The sequence below is a fragment of the Drosophila serrata genome, unplaced genomic scaffold (genome assembly GCF_035046125.1).
Source record: "Drosophila serrata isolate PLE 108 unplaced genomic scaffold, ASM3504612v1 contig_217, whole genome shotgun sequence".
Taxonomy (NCBI): domain Eukaryota; kingdom Metazoa; phylum Arthropoda; class Insecta; order Diptera; family Drosophilidae; genus Drosophila; species Drosophila serrata.
The window spans coordinates 1,830,374-1,845,105 of NW_028257115.1; the positions used below are offsets into that span (position 1 = coordinate 1,830,374).

Consider the following 14,732-nt stretch of genomic DNA (forward strand, 5'->3'; position numbering starts at 1 on the left):
TCAGACTTCAAGAAGTATTTGAAAAATGGATGAAAACTTTAGGTTTGCATTTTAAAATTAATTTAAAATGTTGGTTCCTTGCAAGGAAAAATATTTAAGACCGCACTTTTGAAAATATATTCCCAGTATAAGCTTAGTTTATTTCCTTAATTTCCATTCACTTCTTTTGCAAAACTCTTTCCAAGTTCAATAACTTTGCTTGTCCTAAACTTTCACCCCAAATGAGAAAAACTATTCAAGGTAAAGACCATAAATTTTGTGCAACCAAAAGAAGAGGTATTAAAGTCATTCTATAGCCTGCATCTGTCCAATAAACATCACCTGATGCCACACCTTTAGGCTGGGCCATAAAATGGTCAAAAAGTACCGCATTTAATGATTTAAAACGAGCCACACGACCTAGCCCTCTGGACTGGTCTGGTCTCTGGTGTGGTGCTCTCCTGGCCATGATTGAAATGAATCGTTGGAAAACCCTTAAACCGAATGAATTATGCATCGGCCGTGGCGAAGGGGCTTAATAAACCAAACTTAACGAAAAACTGTTTAAAATGCGAGCAGTCTCTGGCAGTTCCCCTCTCTCTCTCTCTTGACTGCTATAAATCTGAGGAGGCCACAAACTGCACTCGATTGCCCAGCCGCATGCAACGTTCGCTTTTCTCGCTCTCTCAGCGAAAACGTGTGCGCAATTTTCGCAATTTTCTAATAGCTGTTAAAGATGTCCGAGGGTCTGCCTTCTCGCAGTAATATTTACAAAAAAATAAAACTGGAAAAATGGGGGAAAACAAGCTAAAGCACTGGCAACATTTCACGTACGATGATGCTCAGTTCCATGACTTTTTTTTCCACCAAGCGGAAGTGCTTTCGCCGCCATTTTGCGGTCAGCCATTGCAATTGAGTGCAGCTCACGAGTCCTTCAGCCTGCCAAAGACTGCTCCCTCCAACACCGCCTTCGGGTTACGTGCTCGAGCGGACTGGCACGCACTTTAAGTTTCATTAAACAAAACCATTGCCAACGCCTAGGCCTCCAAAGATTGCCTATAAATTCATGGTAAGCAGTGAAATGGAAAGCGAAATCTATGACGGACGTTCTACAGTATCTACTGTATGGTCAAGCTTCGTAAATTGACATTTGATTAAACTTTTATGATGTTTTAAATCATGTTGAAGTATATTTAAGAAGGGACCGGGCAAAGAAATTTGCTGTCTTTTGAGACTAGGAAGTGGGTAACACTTCTTTAAAATCATTAAACTGTTTGTTTTCTTCGTTCTTATATTGATATTTGTATATATATATTTTCTTAATTTTTGTTCTTTTAGTTAACTTATATTTTTCGACCAATTTCCCTCTGTCGAGTGCTCACTGTAACCCCTTTTAAAACTTCCCTAAGCCCCTGCTGACACAGCTCGGGAAATGCCGTTTGCATTTCAGTGGATCCGAGTGATGCTGTCCCTGGCTGGGATTCCTATTGCCCGACCCACATTCCTTGGGCGACCATTAAATCTGCAACAATTTACTTGTGATTGACATGTTTATAAGGGTCGCAGGAGCAGCACAACCCACTCATTGGTCCTTGGACCCTTTTTTTCCAAAGGCGGGTGGGCGTTTAGAAATATTTGTTTTTCTTTTTGTCCCCCATTTCATAAACAAGTGAAGCCTGAAACGTTTCTGGACTGCTGCTAGAAGCATTCACTCTGCAAAAAATATATAAATCTTTGATATTTGCGCTGTCAGAGGAGCATACTAAATATCCTTTTGCATTTCCAAGTACTTTTCTTTAGCGGACAGAAAGGGAGAAGCGGACAGGGGAGACAGCACAGACAGCGGACAACAATTCCTGGTATTGTTCGAAATCCCGTCTGCACACACAATTAAAAGTTCCCACGTCAACCAATACATGAATAAAACAACAAACAAATAAAAAATGAAAGGCATGATGAGGATATGGATAAATCGAAGGAGTAATACCCTGGAAATTGTAGAGAGTTGATGAAAAATGTGAAGAAAAATAAGTGGAAGGAAGCATAACTTAGAAAACTCGTATCCAAACTATTAAAGATGCCTTTTTTTGTATCTTTATGATTATATTTTATTCATAAGATATATAATAAAACTCAACTAAAATTTTTCCCAGTATTTATACTTGTATAAATTATACATAATAAAAATAAATGGCTATGCACTCTCACAACTATAATTAAATTTTACACCCTGCACATATTCATTTAAATAAATTCCCACACTTCCAAAACAAAAAAACTTCCACTGCAACAAAACTTTCTTTCCAAGTTCATCATACCCATAAAATCTGAAAACCTAAGATAAAGAAAATAATGCGGAAAGAAACTCCCGGAGAGCTCCCACAGAATCTCTGATATATCTCTCTCTCCATCATTGGCAGACAAAACGCATGTTTTGTTTTAATTTTGCGCACTTGCGTGGAAAAGAAATCCCTAACCGGTTTCAATTGCCCCACAAAAAAGGGGGCAAGGTGCTGCAGGAAAAAAAAAGCAACAAAAAATACAAAATACCACTAAAATACCCTACAATTTCCAATCGATGGAAGTGCAACCAAACAAAAAAACAGCTGACACGCGACCAACTGCAACTCCAACCGAAACATTCATCGAACAGCAACTCCAACTTGAAACCAGGTTGGCAACGATCTACGATCGAACTGAACTTTAAAAACTTTTGGTAGGAAATATCAGTTGAGCGCGAGAATTCTAACCGGTCGGATGGATAAATAAATCAATGGTTTTTTAGTCGCGATAAGATATTCCCCAGATTTCGAAATCTTTCCCCGCTAAAAGTAAGACCCCAAAATCGATAAAAGCCTTGCCGCATATCAAATCAACAATCAGTCAAATTACCCAACAAAATAACACACAAAATGAACTGAAACATGTTGAAAAACTCATTTGGAAAAAGCTGAAAACATTTGTCAGCTGTTAAAACAAATTTTGTGGAGAAATGCTAATGACTTTTGTTGTTTGCCGCTGAACTTTTCAATTAATTTAACAGCCCCGCCGTCGTTCGCATAGATCTTATCGCCATATCATAAAACAAAATAAAAGCCAACTCAAAGTCAGCTCTTGTGTCGAGGAAAAGTAACCCCGAAAAAAAAGTTCTCAAGAAAGTTTAACCGAAATTGAAAGAAAACAAAAAAACAGCAACTCAAAACGGTTCTTGTTGTTGTTGTTATTTGTTATTGTCTATTTTTGGTAGCAGTTTTTTTTCTCTGTTTAGGCCGAAAGGTGTGCCCGATTTCAGAGATTTGAGGCCGCCGCGGGGCTCTTAGCTACCCTTTTTTTTCCCCCTACAGCAGCTCATGATTTTTCAACTCTGAGCTTCTCAGTTGGATATGAAGACGTAGACATAACTCTGTCCATATTTGCAAGTAATTTCCAGACCTGACATTTGAAACCAGAAATATGCCATCCGCTCCTTGTCTTGCATAAAGTTTGCTGGAACAGCAAGGTTGTCGCGTCTGCCATTTAATTGAAATTCAATTCGCAGGGGGTAACAGGGGGGTTGTGTAGAAAATATGCAAAAGAAAAAAATATATTATATAGCCATGTTGAGGGGGCAAAACCGCTAGGCATCCGCAGCTATGACAATTATTACAGCCTCACCCAGCTCCACCTGCTCCTCCTCCTGTTCCAAAGGAGTTCTGGCAAAGGAACAGGTTGCAAAGTCAAGCCAAGTAGTGCAAATTGCTTTGGCTAGAACATAAAAATAAACGGGAAACTGATTTTGGGCGGGGCTTACGGCAGTTGAATACTCTTTTTTTGGGATCTATATTCATTATGTAAATAAATATATCAGGTATAGCTAAAGAAACATATTATATTTGATATAAGAACTAAGAATAAGAATAATTAAAGTCTCGTCACTGACATAAACTGAATAACCTTATAACTTAGAACATATTTAAAAATAAAAAGAAGATAGATTTACCCTTTGCTTAGTCATCCGAATAAATCATTAAAAGTAGGAAAAATTATAAAATAGAACCCAAAAATATTATTAAAGTTCCTAAAACCATATGTGATTATATTTTACATTTCTTCTTGTGATTATTTATATTTATATTATAAAACTTTGTAATAGAAATGTGAAGATTTTATAGGAAAATCGAATTAAGTTCATTATTACAATGAATGCATATTATGGTATATATTATCTTTCTACTAAGGAGAGGTCTAACGGTCTCCAGGTCACATATTTTAACTGCAACCTGCCCTAAAGGTTAACCTTAGTTAACTAAACAAAATACCCCCCTTGGAAAGAGTATAGCAGAAAAAACGGAGCAAGACGAAACACTAAAGACCAAGAGTGAGAGGCTGGCAAGAGGCATCGACCACTTACGCATAACTGTAAGATAGACTGACTGCCAAGCTCAAACAGGATTTTTTGCACGTACCTCTCTTCTGGCACACACAAGTGAAAGAATTACCTGAGGCCTCCCCTTTCCCCTTTGCCACTTTTCCTCATATCTCTCTCCGCTTTTCCGCTTCTATGGCACTATATAACACACTACAAAGTAAGCGATTCGCCGTTTCCCTTATCAACCAAACAAATGAAGTTCGAATTACTGCAAAAGAGTTAAAACTTCAATTTATGTCAAAATACTCATGAGCAAAAATTGAATTTTTCCATTAGCTCCACGGAGCTAGAGAGCAAACAAATAAGAAAAAAAAGGAAAAACTACAAACAAAAAAAAAAAACTCTTAAACTAACATGAAAATAGTGAAAATCATGTGGAGAGACTGGCTAAACACAGAGAGAAATTAATTTGAATTAGGGAAATTATAAAATAAATTAATAAAATGACTTTCGATTATGATTTATAAGATTAAGGTTAAGTAATAAAGGTTTAAGAGATTTGTTTTTTAAGGAATATATAGTTTTAAATAAAAAGAAAGCTTAAAGACTGACGACTATAAGGTTTTTAATATTTTAAGGTTGTTAAAAACCTTTTAAAAAAATATATAAACAAAGGCTTATTGATTTTTAGTCAAAATGTGTTAAGAATCTGAAAGATATATAGTTTTTTTGTGGAATGTGTAACCGTGTAAAGTAAAGGCAAACTGAAGTTTCAGGCTGCAACTTGTCAAACGTGTTCCCCAACAAAGTCTGGCGGCATTTGGAAATGTGCAGCATTGTGCAGCAAGAAAAACAGCAGCAGCAGCAGCAGCAGCGGCACAACAAAATAACAAAAAAAAAACCACTCGCATAACTGTGACTTGTATTAATTTTTCAAGCATTTCCACCAGCAAACAAAACAAAAGCCTAGGAAAATCCTAACCAGCATTTTTTTATGCCCCGTGTGTCTCAGCAGAAAAATGTATGGCGACAAAAGCTTCAATTAGCATTTAAAGAAGCCGCATATCATCGCGATCCCACCGCTCATAGAGAGATCCCCAGAATGGAGGAGGATGTGCTGAACGCTCTACAGACTCGGAGTGCCTATTTATCCGGCGGATTCGATCGCCAGAAGCGCATAATTTTCGTTGTCAACGCTTTCCATGATCTTCAGCTGTGGAATCGTCGCTATCTGCAGGTGACTCTGGACTATCTAAAGCGTTCGCTCAGGTGAGAATCGAGAATTATATGGTATAAGTTACTCCAAAAACCGGCAGTGAAAATGCGCCGACTAATTAGCATATGGCCGAAATATGCAAATAACCCGCAGATGATGATAGAGGCTTATTTTTCTCTTCTGTATTCTCTTAATGCATTACTTTTCATTAGACACGGGCGAGGTCTAGAAAAACGGGTCTCGAAAAAAGGGGGTTATAGGCCTCACTATATCTGGTTATTTATATGCAAAGTGTCAGGGTTCTCAGGCAAAAGTAAATGGCTTTTAACAAAATGTTTAAAAGCGAATGAATGCCAGAGAATGGCTTATAATAAAGAAGTGTTCATTTTCAAGATACCTCAAATATTTTAATAAATAAAATGAATAAATAAAATAAGAATCAAGGTAATTTGAAAAGAACGAGTTTGGAAAACTCAACAAAATGCAAAGAAATATTAAACCACTTACCCCTTTAGCAGAAATCTGAAACGAAATGAGAAATACAAAGATTTTAGTAAGTTGAGATGAAATGAGTTTTTAGTAACAGCCATAAATGTTTACCATTAAAAACACTTTAAAATTAATTTATGAAAATTATATACCACTGATCCAACCTACTTTAATTTTGAACATTTTAGCCTATGGGCTTTACAGCTACGCCTAGCCAGTCTTTTTGTTTATTTTAACCATTTTTAGTTTCGTTTCTTTGTTTTTAATGGCACAACAAGCTAATAGTTTAATTTTACGAGGTAGCTAAGGAAAGATTTGAAAGAAAGACCACATGAATTATGGATATATTGATTGTGATCAATCAACTGGCAATGGGTCACCCAAGTTCCCCCCAAAAAGAGTGGTTAATTAAAGCCAAATCTTAACTGGCAAGCTAATGAAGCTCTTAAGGCGGTTTTTCCTCTCTGTTTATATGTTATCTTTTCAGATTAACCATCTTGGTATTAATCTCTTTCAGCGCTTCGGTCTTGCAGAATGGAGTGAGTGTGGTGGTCAATGCCCAGGAGTGTAGCTCGCGAATCTCACGGCAACAGGTGCGCCAGATATATGCTCTTTTCGGTGGCGATATCAATGTGGATCTGTATCTAGTCAGGGCGGAGGGTTTCTGGGAGAAGCATGTAGAGCCATGCGCCAAGTCACAGGTTAAGGGAGAGGTAAGCTTAGGATCAAGCTCTTAATTTATCAATTAATAAATTAATATTTCTTCCTCTCAGCCCCTGGTGCTTTCCAAGGCGCGGCTGGCCAAGTTCATAGAGCCACAGAACCTGCCCGAGGAACTGGGCGGCACCTTGCTATTCAACTACGATCTGTGGCTGCAGCAGCGCAAGGTAAGCAAAACTTGCCCCAGTTTCATTGGCTCTCAAGTTGACTCAATATGCATAATTTTTTTCCAGTCCATTGATGAGTTCACCAAGGCGCATGTACGGACATTGGCTGCCATGGAGAAACTACTGGCTCTGCTCCGGGAGCACAAGTCTCTTCGGCCAACGGAAGCGGATGTGGAGCTGAAGAAATGCGCCCAGCTGCATGCTCGCGTCCAAAATGACATAGAATCCGCCATTGACATGGGTGAGTTTGTGTCTCGAGTCTTTTGTTTTTCGAGTCGTTTTTTGTCGAGTTTTTGTTGCTTTTTGTTTTGTTTTTGCGCTCAAGCAATTAACATAATTTGTTAATGCCCTCGAAACGAGTTGACGAGACAAACAGACAGAGAGGGGACTATGGAGTGGGACAGAGAGACACACAGGTGACAAGTAAATCATTGAATTTTGTGTGTTTTGTTCAATTAGAAATGAGCCACGTTTGGCAAACTCGTTTTTTTCGCTCGTGTTTATTGTGGGTTTATTTTAACGGCACTGAAACAGCATTGAACATGGCCTATAGGGGAGAGCTTTGAGGCCTATACATATCATAGAAGGTCTTTGAGAGATTGTATAGGAAAAAGGTGACAATAAGTTATTGATCAGGCAAATTAAAAAAACGTATAAGGTATTGTTTTAAGAATAAAAATGAAATAAAGAATGCTTTCAGGGATTTGAAAGTTTAATTGATTATATTGTACATTTCTTAAACAAATCAATTTTACATTCATACAAAGTTAATAAAAGCTTTAAATAAATTTTGTTTTTGAGAATTACGGTTTTCTTAACTCACATAAAAAATAAACGGGTTTTTATTACAAAATATTTAAAATAACTGATCCGTAATTAAAAGCACAATCAGAACCAGTTTTTTTTTTTTAAGAACTGAATTACTTTTGTGGCTTCATTAAATTTCATTATTACATTTTTCTTATTTATTTTGTTTTTGAGAATCATTTGCGGTTAAGATCATCTTTCTTTCTCCACAAAACTGTGCTCAAAACTGTGTTCACACTTCAAATTCAGTTGAATTCTCTATGGAGTGCGTGGGTTTGGCAACATAAAAATAACGACAAACGTGACCTTTCACTTAAAGCCACAAAAGTGGTTGATGCGCAACGAAATGGTGGCACATGCCACAAGAAACCAAGCCAGACGCAGATTCCGAGTTAAAGCCTAAGGCCGGAGAATGAGGTTTCACTTTTCTATGGACTTGTGAATGGTTAATAGGTGGAGATACATAGATACCCTACAGTAAAAGCGTACACCAAGGAAAAAATCACTATACGAAATTATAGATGAAGAAATTATAATATTTATCAATTTTTATATAAAAAGCTCTCGCTTTTCTTTCTAGAAAATATCTTCACCAATTAAACCGAATGATATTTGTAGTAAAATCTCGTTAAAAGGGGGTAAAAATTATTAAATGATGCTGATAATCTAGTCATTTAAGTTATTTTAAGGAATATAAACATTTTTCCAAAGTTATATTTATTTGAAAAGTTTCCAATTTTTTCTCATTGTACACTTCTCTTTCCCATCTCCCGCCTTTTCCTCTTTTCACCTTTTACTCTATTGCATGTGATGCGTGGTGCATTGTGCAGGTAACGCGATCTTGGCCCGCTTCAACGAGGTCTACGAGACGCATTCATCGCCGCCACAGGCGGTCGCACCTGTCTCTCCAGTAGACTCCCCCTCACAGCTTCAGGGGGGCAGCACCGCCGCCTCTGCATCTTCCCCCAACAACCCACAGAAACCCCTTTTGCCACCGGATCTTGTCTGCGAGCGTGCACGCATCGAACTGCGACTGAATGAGATCGAAAAGAAACAGACAGCCATACGAACCGCCTGGCTGGAGTTGCTTCGATCTCTGAGAGAGGCACGCGAACTGGCGACCCTGGAGGAGGGCGTGGCCTTTGTCACCAATTGGATCCTGCAGCAGGCGGAGCAGCTGTTGAGTCGCCAGCGGAGTGTGGGTCAGGATGTGCGCGGTTGCGAGGCCCTGCGATCCGCTCATGATCAGCTGGAGTTGGAGTGCCGTGACACCTATGGTTGCTATGCGGAGTTGCTCTACAAGGTCCAGAAATTTGCAGGGGAACGAGAGGGTTCTGCCAAGGATCAGGACTCTTGCCAGGATCTACTCTCTCAGCGGGATTTTATGCAGTTTGTGTGTAGATCATTTGCCAAGAGATTGGAGCGAAGACGGAATGTTCTGATGACTGCCTTGAGATTTCAACGCTTATTGGAGCAATTTGAGCAGCTGCTGGTCACAGGTAACCATGTGGTGGAGGTGGACAGTAGATCCCTGGATTGGCCTGAGGCAGAGCAGCTACTCATGCAGCTCAAAAAGAATCAGCAAATGTTGGGTGAGTTATGTGAGAATTTTAAACATATTTTTGAATAGGTATATAGTGCCAATCAGAGCATTAACATAACTTGCAATTAAATGTTAATCAACAAAATATGTGACAATAGATTTAACAATAGCAACTAGACTAGACTTCATTAAAAATCTGTTACATAAAAGTCACGCTTTCAAATTTGAATAAAAATAGTAAATCCATAAGATAGATCACTTCCAACTCGAACCTCGCAGATAGATCAGCTCAAACTATAAACATCCAACTCAAACACTCTGCAACATAAAACCTCTCGTTCACAGCCAACATCGAACGCGAACTTGTGCGCGAAGGTGAAAAGCTAAGCGACATGCTTGCGATGCCGGTGAAAGACGCGCTGGGCCGTGACCTCCATCTGGACTACAGTCCGGACATTGCCCAGCTGCGGCGGCAGATCGATGCCAGCCGCCGGAGGAGGCAGGTGTGCGGGCAACGATTGGCATTGCAGCGGCTCACCTTGGAGCAGGTGACCCACATCCATGCCTACGAGGAGGATGCAAGGCGGGCGCGCGACTGGTTGCGGGAGCTATATGCAGTGCTGCTGCGTTGCCACTCCCATGTGGGCTGCAACATCCATGAGATACAGCTGCAGAAGGACGAGTTGCAGGGGTTCGAGGAAACTGGACGGGTGAGTTTTTCTTTCTTTTTTTTGGCAACACCAGGAAAGAGATAGAGATAGAGAGAGAGAGAGAGAGAGAAAGAGAGAGAGAGAGGAAAGAGATGGAGAAAGGAAGAGCCAGTTTTTGGCTAACGGCAGAGTGACCGATAAATATTTGAGGCTTATTTCCATTTTCAGTATGAAAATCAAGGTCTCTAATGGATGTACACTGAGAATATTAATTAAAATTCCCCTTTCTTCCATTGTTTAGAGTATTTATCACTATGGCTGTCAGTTGTTGGAGGCCTCTCAAACCCTAAGACTCTGCTGCAAACTGGATCATTCCCATTCCGATCCCACCTCCATTGGTGAGCAACTGCAGCACACTTGGCACAGTCTTCAGTCTATTGCCCAGGAACAAATGACCCGTCTACGGGTCTCCGCTGTCTTTCATCGCAGTGTGGAGGCCTATTACCGTCAGCTGAGGGAACTCCGGCCACTTCTCACCCAGGAATTGGCTGCTCAACTGCATCGTCATCAGAGACATCAACACAATCGGAGTAGCAGTGGCATTAGTAGCGATGCCGAGGGAGAAACCGAATCGGAACTATCCCCACTCGGAGAGATGCCGCCCCGTTTGCAGCGTCATCTGCTGGCCAGGGAACAGCTCCTCGTGGAGGTGGGCCGCATGGTCAGGCTGGGTAGACTCCTAAAGAAGCGTCTCAAAGAGCCATTCGTCTTGGATGCACTCACTGGCAAGAGGTAAGTCCATTTCAATTATCCCAACCATAACAAAATCCCCTTCCAGTGGCGAGTGCTTGGACTTCAACCTGGTCTCTAATTCATTATGCTCAACGCATGAAAAACAAGGAAAAACGTTGTGCATATCAACTAAGATTTTCACTCAAATCCCACGAGTTTTGCTCGGCAGCAAATTAACCAAGAGCAACGAACTAACAAGTTGCTAGAAATAAAACTAAAAGAAATGATAAATGGGAACTCAAATATGTGCAGGGGCCCAAGGCAAACTGCTGATACTCTTTAAAAAAATCCAAGAAAATATGATTATTTATCATGAAAAGATGATGAAATTAATTAAATATAATCTGAAACTGAAGAAAGCAATACGTTTTCTGCTTCAAAAACAAATTTTAATGGATTTGCCTTTATAAAAGTCATGCAGATTTGTTTATATTCATCAATAGCATTAAAAAGCAAAATTTAATTAAATTTCCAAGTGGTTTTAACACGTGTACAACACATACTAAATGGCTCAATAAAATATAGATCTCAGAACCCATCAAACCGCACAATATTTCCCAAGTAACCGCAAAGAAAACAACCAAAAATAATTTTTGACATAATAAAACAAATGTCAGGAGGCGACAGAGACGCACCACCACCACTCAGAAAAAATATTGAAATAAAATAAAAGAACTATATAGAAGCATATAGCAGACAATCCGCTTAAGAGTCGGCGTCCAAATCCAAGCAGTCTATTTCAGTGCGTGGTCCAGTGCGGTTCGGCGTTCGGTTCTCGGTTCTCTTGCCAAGACAACAACTGTCAGGTTGTCAAATTAATGGAACACTTATATATAGTATACTATAGATATATAGAGTGATTTCCCGAAAAGATCTCCTGGAGAAGAGACGGCCAGCGACAAGTGGGCCAAAGTAGAGGAAGAATTGTGATACGAAATAGTGTTAAATATAGAAGTGTCTTCATGATTTCTCCGATTATTCTTTCACACTAAAAAAAAGAGTGCTAAATCCCTGGGTGAAGTGAAATAATTGAATCCCACAATTATCATAGAGAGAGAGACACACATCCATCCCCCTTTAACTGGCCACTAGCCAAAAGCGTGTTAGAGGGTCTTACGTCAAACTAATTGTTTCTCCCAAAAAGAAAATAAAAAAGAGGCGCCAAAGAACTCGAAAAAACCGGCAATGTTTGCCAGATTTCGTAATTTGTTTGCCAAATCAAAGGGTGACGCTGAGGAGGAGGAGGATAAGGAAGTGTCCCCCCGGATGGAAGTACCCAGCATTGTGGTGGATGAGCCACCCAAAGAGGAAGAGCTTCCACAAATGGAATTTCCAAGTGAAACTGAAACCGAAACTGAGAGTGATATTTTGGCTGCTGCTCCCTTGGCCAGCGAAGAGGAGGATTTGGTCCAGCATCCCGATGAGATCCTTAGTGACTCATCCAACGATTTGAGCCGGCTTTTGGAGGCCATCAATCAGGCTAGTAAGCTGCCGGAAACAAGCAGCGAGGACACACAGGGTGAAGAGGAGGAAGATCACAATAATTATGATTATGATGATGACGATGATGATGAGACGGCCAGTACTTCCAGTGTCAAAACCAAAATAGCCAAGGCCTCCATAGAAAGGGATATAATTCTTGAAGAGACCGAACCCGAAGAGGAGGATGAGGTCGATACGGGATCAGTACAGAATGGAGAACCAGTCCAAAGTCTGGACAAGATCAAGGCACTCATTCGCAACGACAGTGAGACTTATCCTTGCAGCGATTATACCGACAATGAGACCCCCTCGCACTCGCGCACTGCCTCCTTGGACTCCGGACCCCCCGATAATCCTCGTCTCTCTGGTGATTTCAGTGTTGTGGCCGATGAACTGCCTCTGGATTGCAGTCCCAGTCCCCTGCTACATGACAGTGGAAGAACCAGCAGTGCTGGAAGTGAGACTCCTTTGGAAGCTTCCCTGCCAGCCACCGTTGAGGTAGTTCCTACGGGAAGCAACAAACTGGCCTGCGCCGCCATTTCTCACAAGTTGGGAGCCATTGCCGAGGTGGCCGAATCCCTGGATGCAGTTATACGGGATGTCCAGCAGCAGGAAGGAGCTGCCAGCAATGGGATCAGCACTGGCATCAAGAAACTGGGCAGCATTGAGGTGGGTTTTATATTTATAACTGATTAATAAATAAATTTAAATTATATATACTAATCCTAACAGGACTGGCATTCTCGCTCCACCGAGGACGAGTCCTTTGCCACAGCCTCCGAGGGTAACTTCACGCCCAATTCGCACTCCTCCTCCTTCCAAACAGCCTCTGGACGCACTAGCTCTTATATAGGTTCGGCCAAGAACTCCTTTGATGAGGCAGATGATTCTACCTTGAGCACTTTTGAAATACCCGAGCTACCGCCCTCGCCCGTCAACATGTCCTTTGATAGCTCTGATTTGAGCTACTTTTCCGCCCATCAGCAGACTATGAAGAGCGAGGACCTCGATCAGGATAGTGTGGTGGGTGTGGCCGAGTTACATAGTCAGAGTGTCACGCCCACACCGGATGAGGAGCAGCAGCACCAGCAGGAGCACTTGCTACTGCCACTCCCATTGCCCCAGGCCATCGAATCGGACAGCGAAGTTGAGGGCTTTAGCTTGGCCACTGGAATAACGACGGAGACGACACCAAGAAGATCCAATGCCCATACACCGGAGGTGAGCAATAGCTGCCATAATGCTCCAGCTTCCACTAACCCAAACGAACCGAAACCGCCGGCGTCCTGGCGACGCAGTAAATATTACGAGAATATAACGAAACAAACGATAAAGGGATTTCTTTGATTTCTCTTGAGGAAGAATTTCCACCTGAACGAAAAATAAAAAGAATTGAGAAACTCGATTTTTCGACCAATTAAACCGCGCCATTTGCTGCTCTGCCGATGCTTGACATTCTTGCCATTAATTAACACAAAAATTAGTTGGCATATTATTTTTTGATCTTTTTCCCCTCTAAAAACAAAAAACCTATTTTAGCCCATGAGCTAAAAGTTTATCTTCTCTTTTGTTTTGTTTTCTATTTTTCGTTTGCATGATTTTTCTCTGTTCTATGACAAATTTATTATTTCAGTTTGAACTTTTGTTGAGAAATATATTAAATTTTGATTTTGTTATGAAAATTATCTGAAAACTATGCATAATATTAAAACTACATTTATTTTATTAACTTTTAAAATTGCTTTACTATCTAGCTTTTAAACTTATTTATTTTTATAGTTGAAATTTAGTTTAAGGCATGCAAAATTAGAGAATTCCACCCCGAAATGCATTATATTTAATATTTAATTTTAAGAATTTAAATTCCGTCACAGCCAGTCGAAATTTTTTGCCATTAATTTATATGTTTAAAAATTTATTTATAACTATTTTCCTTCCAAACACGCAGTCACAAAAATATATATAGAGTGCAATTAATTAATTAAAGAATGTGTTTTATCCCAAATATCCCAAAAATAAAGCTAATCATTCGACATACGTTTGTGAATAACTTTTGACACTTTTCAGCTGATTTTTAATATAAATACTAATTCTTGATTTATCCAAAAAAGTAAGTATGTTTTATTTACATAATTTTACATCACTTGGTACAGCATTAACTGCCAAAGTCATTGCATAATTTTAGGCATTATCATTTTCATTAAAACATATAATTTAAAAACATTTTGAATGGTTGAAAATTTATGAATTTTTCCCCTGTGGGTGGCCCTTTCCCTAGGCATTTAACAAACGGTTCTCAAGTGATTTCAATTATCTCAAATGTGAACTGGCTGTGGGTGTTGTGAGGGGTTGAATCGGGTTAAGGGGTATTCAGAATGTGAGTCTCCTCAAGTGGCTCATTAATCTCAATTAAAAACAAATAAATAAAACATTCCGAGTGTGGTGATGATCATCCAAGAATATCTCTCCTTCTCTCTTTGAAAGATTCTTTTCGTGCCATTTGAACAGATTTCGTGACTTAATGGCGCTGAAAGTATAA

General features: G+C 39.9%; 1 protein-coding gene and 1 long non-coding RNA gene across 4 annotated transcripts in view; one reads left to right on the forward strand and one right to left on the reverse strand.

Moving 5' to 3' along the window:
* LOC147644210 (uncharacterized) overlaps positions 1 to 14,732 on the reverse strand; it is a 229,456-nt gene that overhangs the window by 84,985 nt on the left and 129,739 nt on the right. For both annotated transcript variants that reach the window (XR_015270922.1, XR_015270923.1), the window contains exon 3: positions 6,051 to 6,065. This is a non-coding gene — a long non-coding RNA (uncharacterized LOC147644210). The remainder of the gene's footprint in view (positions 1 to 6,050; positions 6,066 to 14,732) is intronic.
* Positions 2,708 to 14,248, forward strand: LOC110188820 (SEC14 domain and spectrin repeat-containing protein 1-B). Of its 2 annotated transcripts, none has more exons than XM_086829620.1 (10): positions 2,708 to 2,810; positions 5,340 to 5,596; positions 6,550 to 6,745; positions 6,806 to 6,919; positions 6,986 to 7,160; positions 8,557 to 9,318; positions 9,615 to 9,979; positions 10,221 to 10,711; positions 12,571 to 12,862; positions 12,926 to 14,248. In XM_086829620.1, the coding sequence occupies exons 2-10, from the start codon at positions 5,430 to 5,432 to the stop codon at positions 13,538 to 13,540; spliced, it is 3,177 nt and encodes a 1,058-aa protein (XP_086685746.1). In that variant the 5' UTR covers positions 2,708 to 2,810; positions 5,340 to 5,429; the 3' UTR covers positions 13,541 to 14,248. The 2 variants fall into 2 exon arrangements, with proteins under 2 accessions (XP_086685746.1, XP_020814359.2); XM_020958700.2 differs by having other exon boundaries at positions 5,343 to 5,596.

Excerpts from the sequence above, each read along its gene's own strand:
- LOC110188820 (XM_086829620.1), top strand. The coding sequence starts at position 5,430 with ATGGAGGAGGATGTGCTGAACGCTCTACAGACTCGGAGTGCCTATTTA. Across the intron at positions 6,746-6,805 it reads AGTCACAGGTTAAGGGAGAG|CCCCTGGTGCTTTCCAAGGC; the intron begins GTAAGCTTAGGA and ends TCTTCCTCTCAG. Across the intron at positions 9,319-9,614 it reads AAAGAATCAGCAAATGTTGG|CCAACATCGAACGCGAACTT; the intron begins GTGAGTTATGTG and ends TCTCGTTCACAG.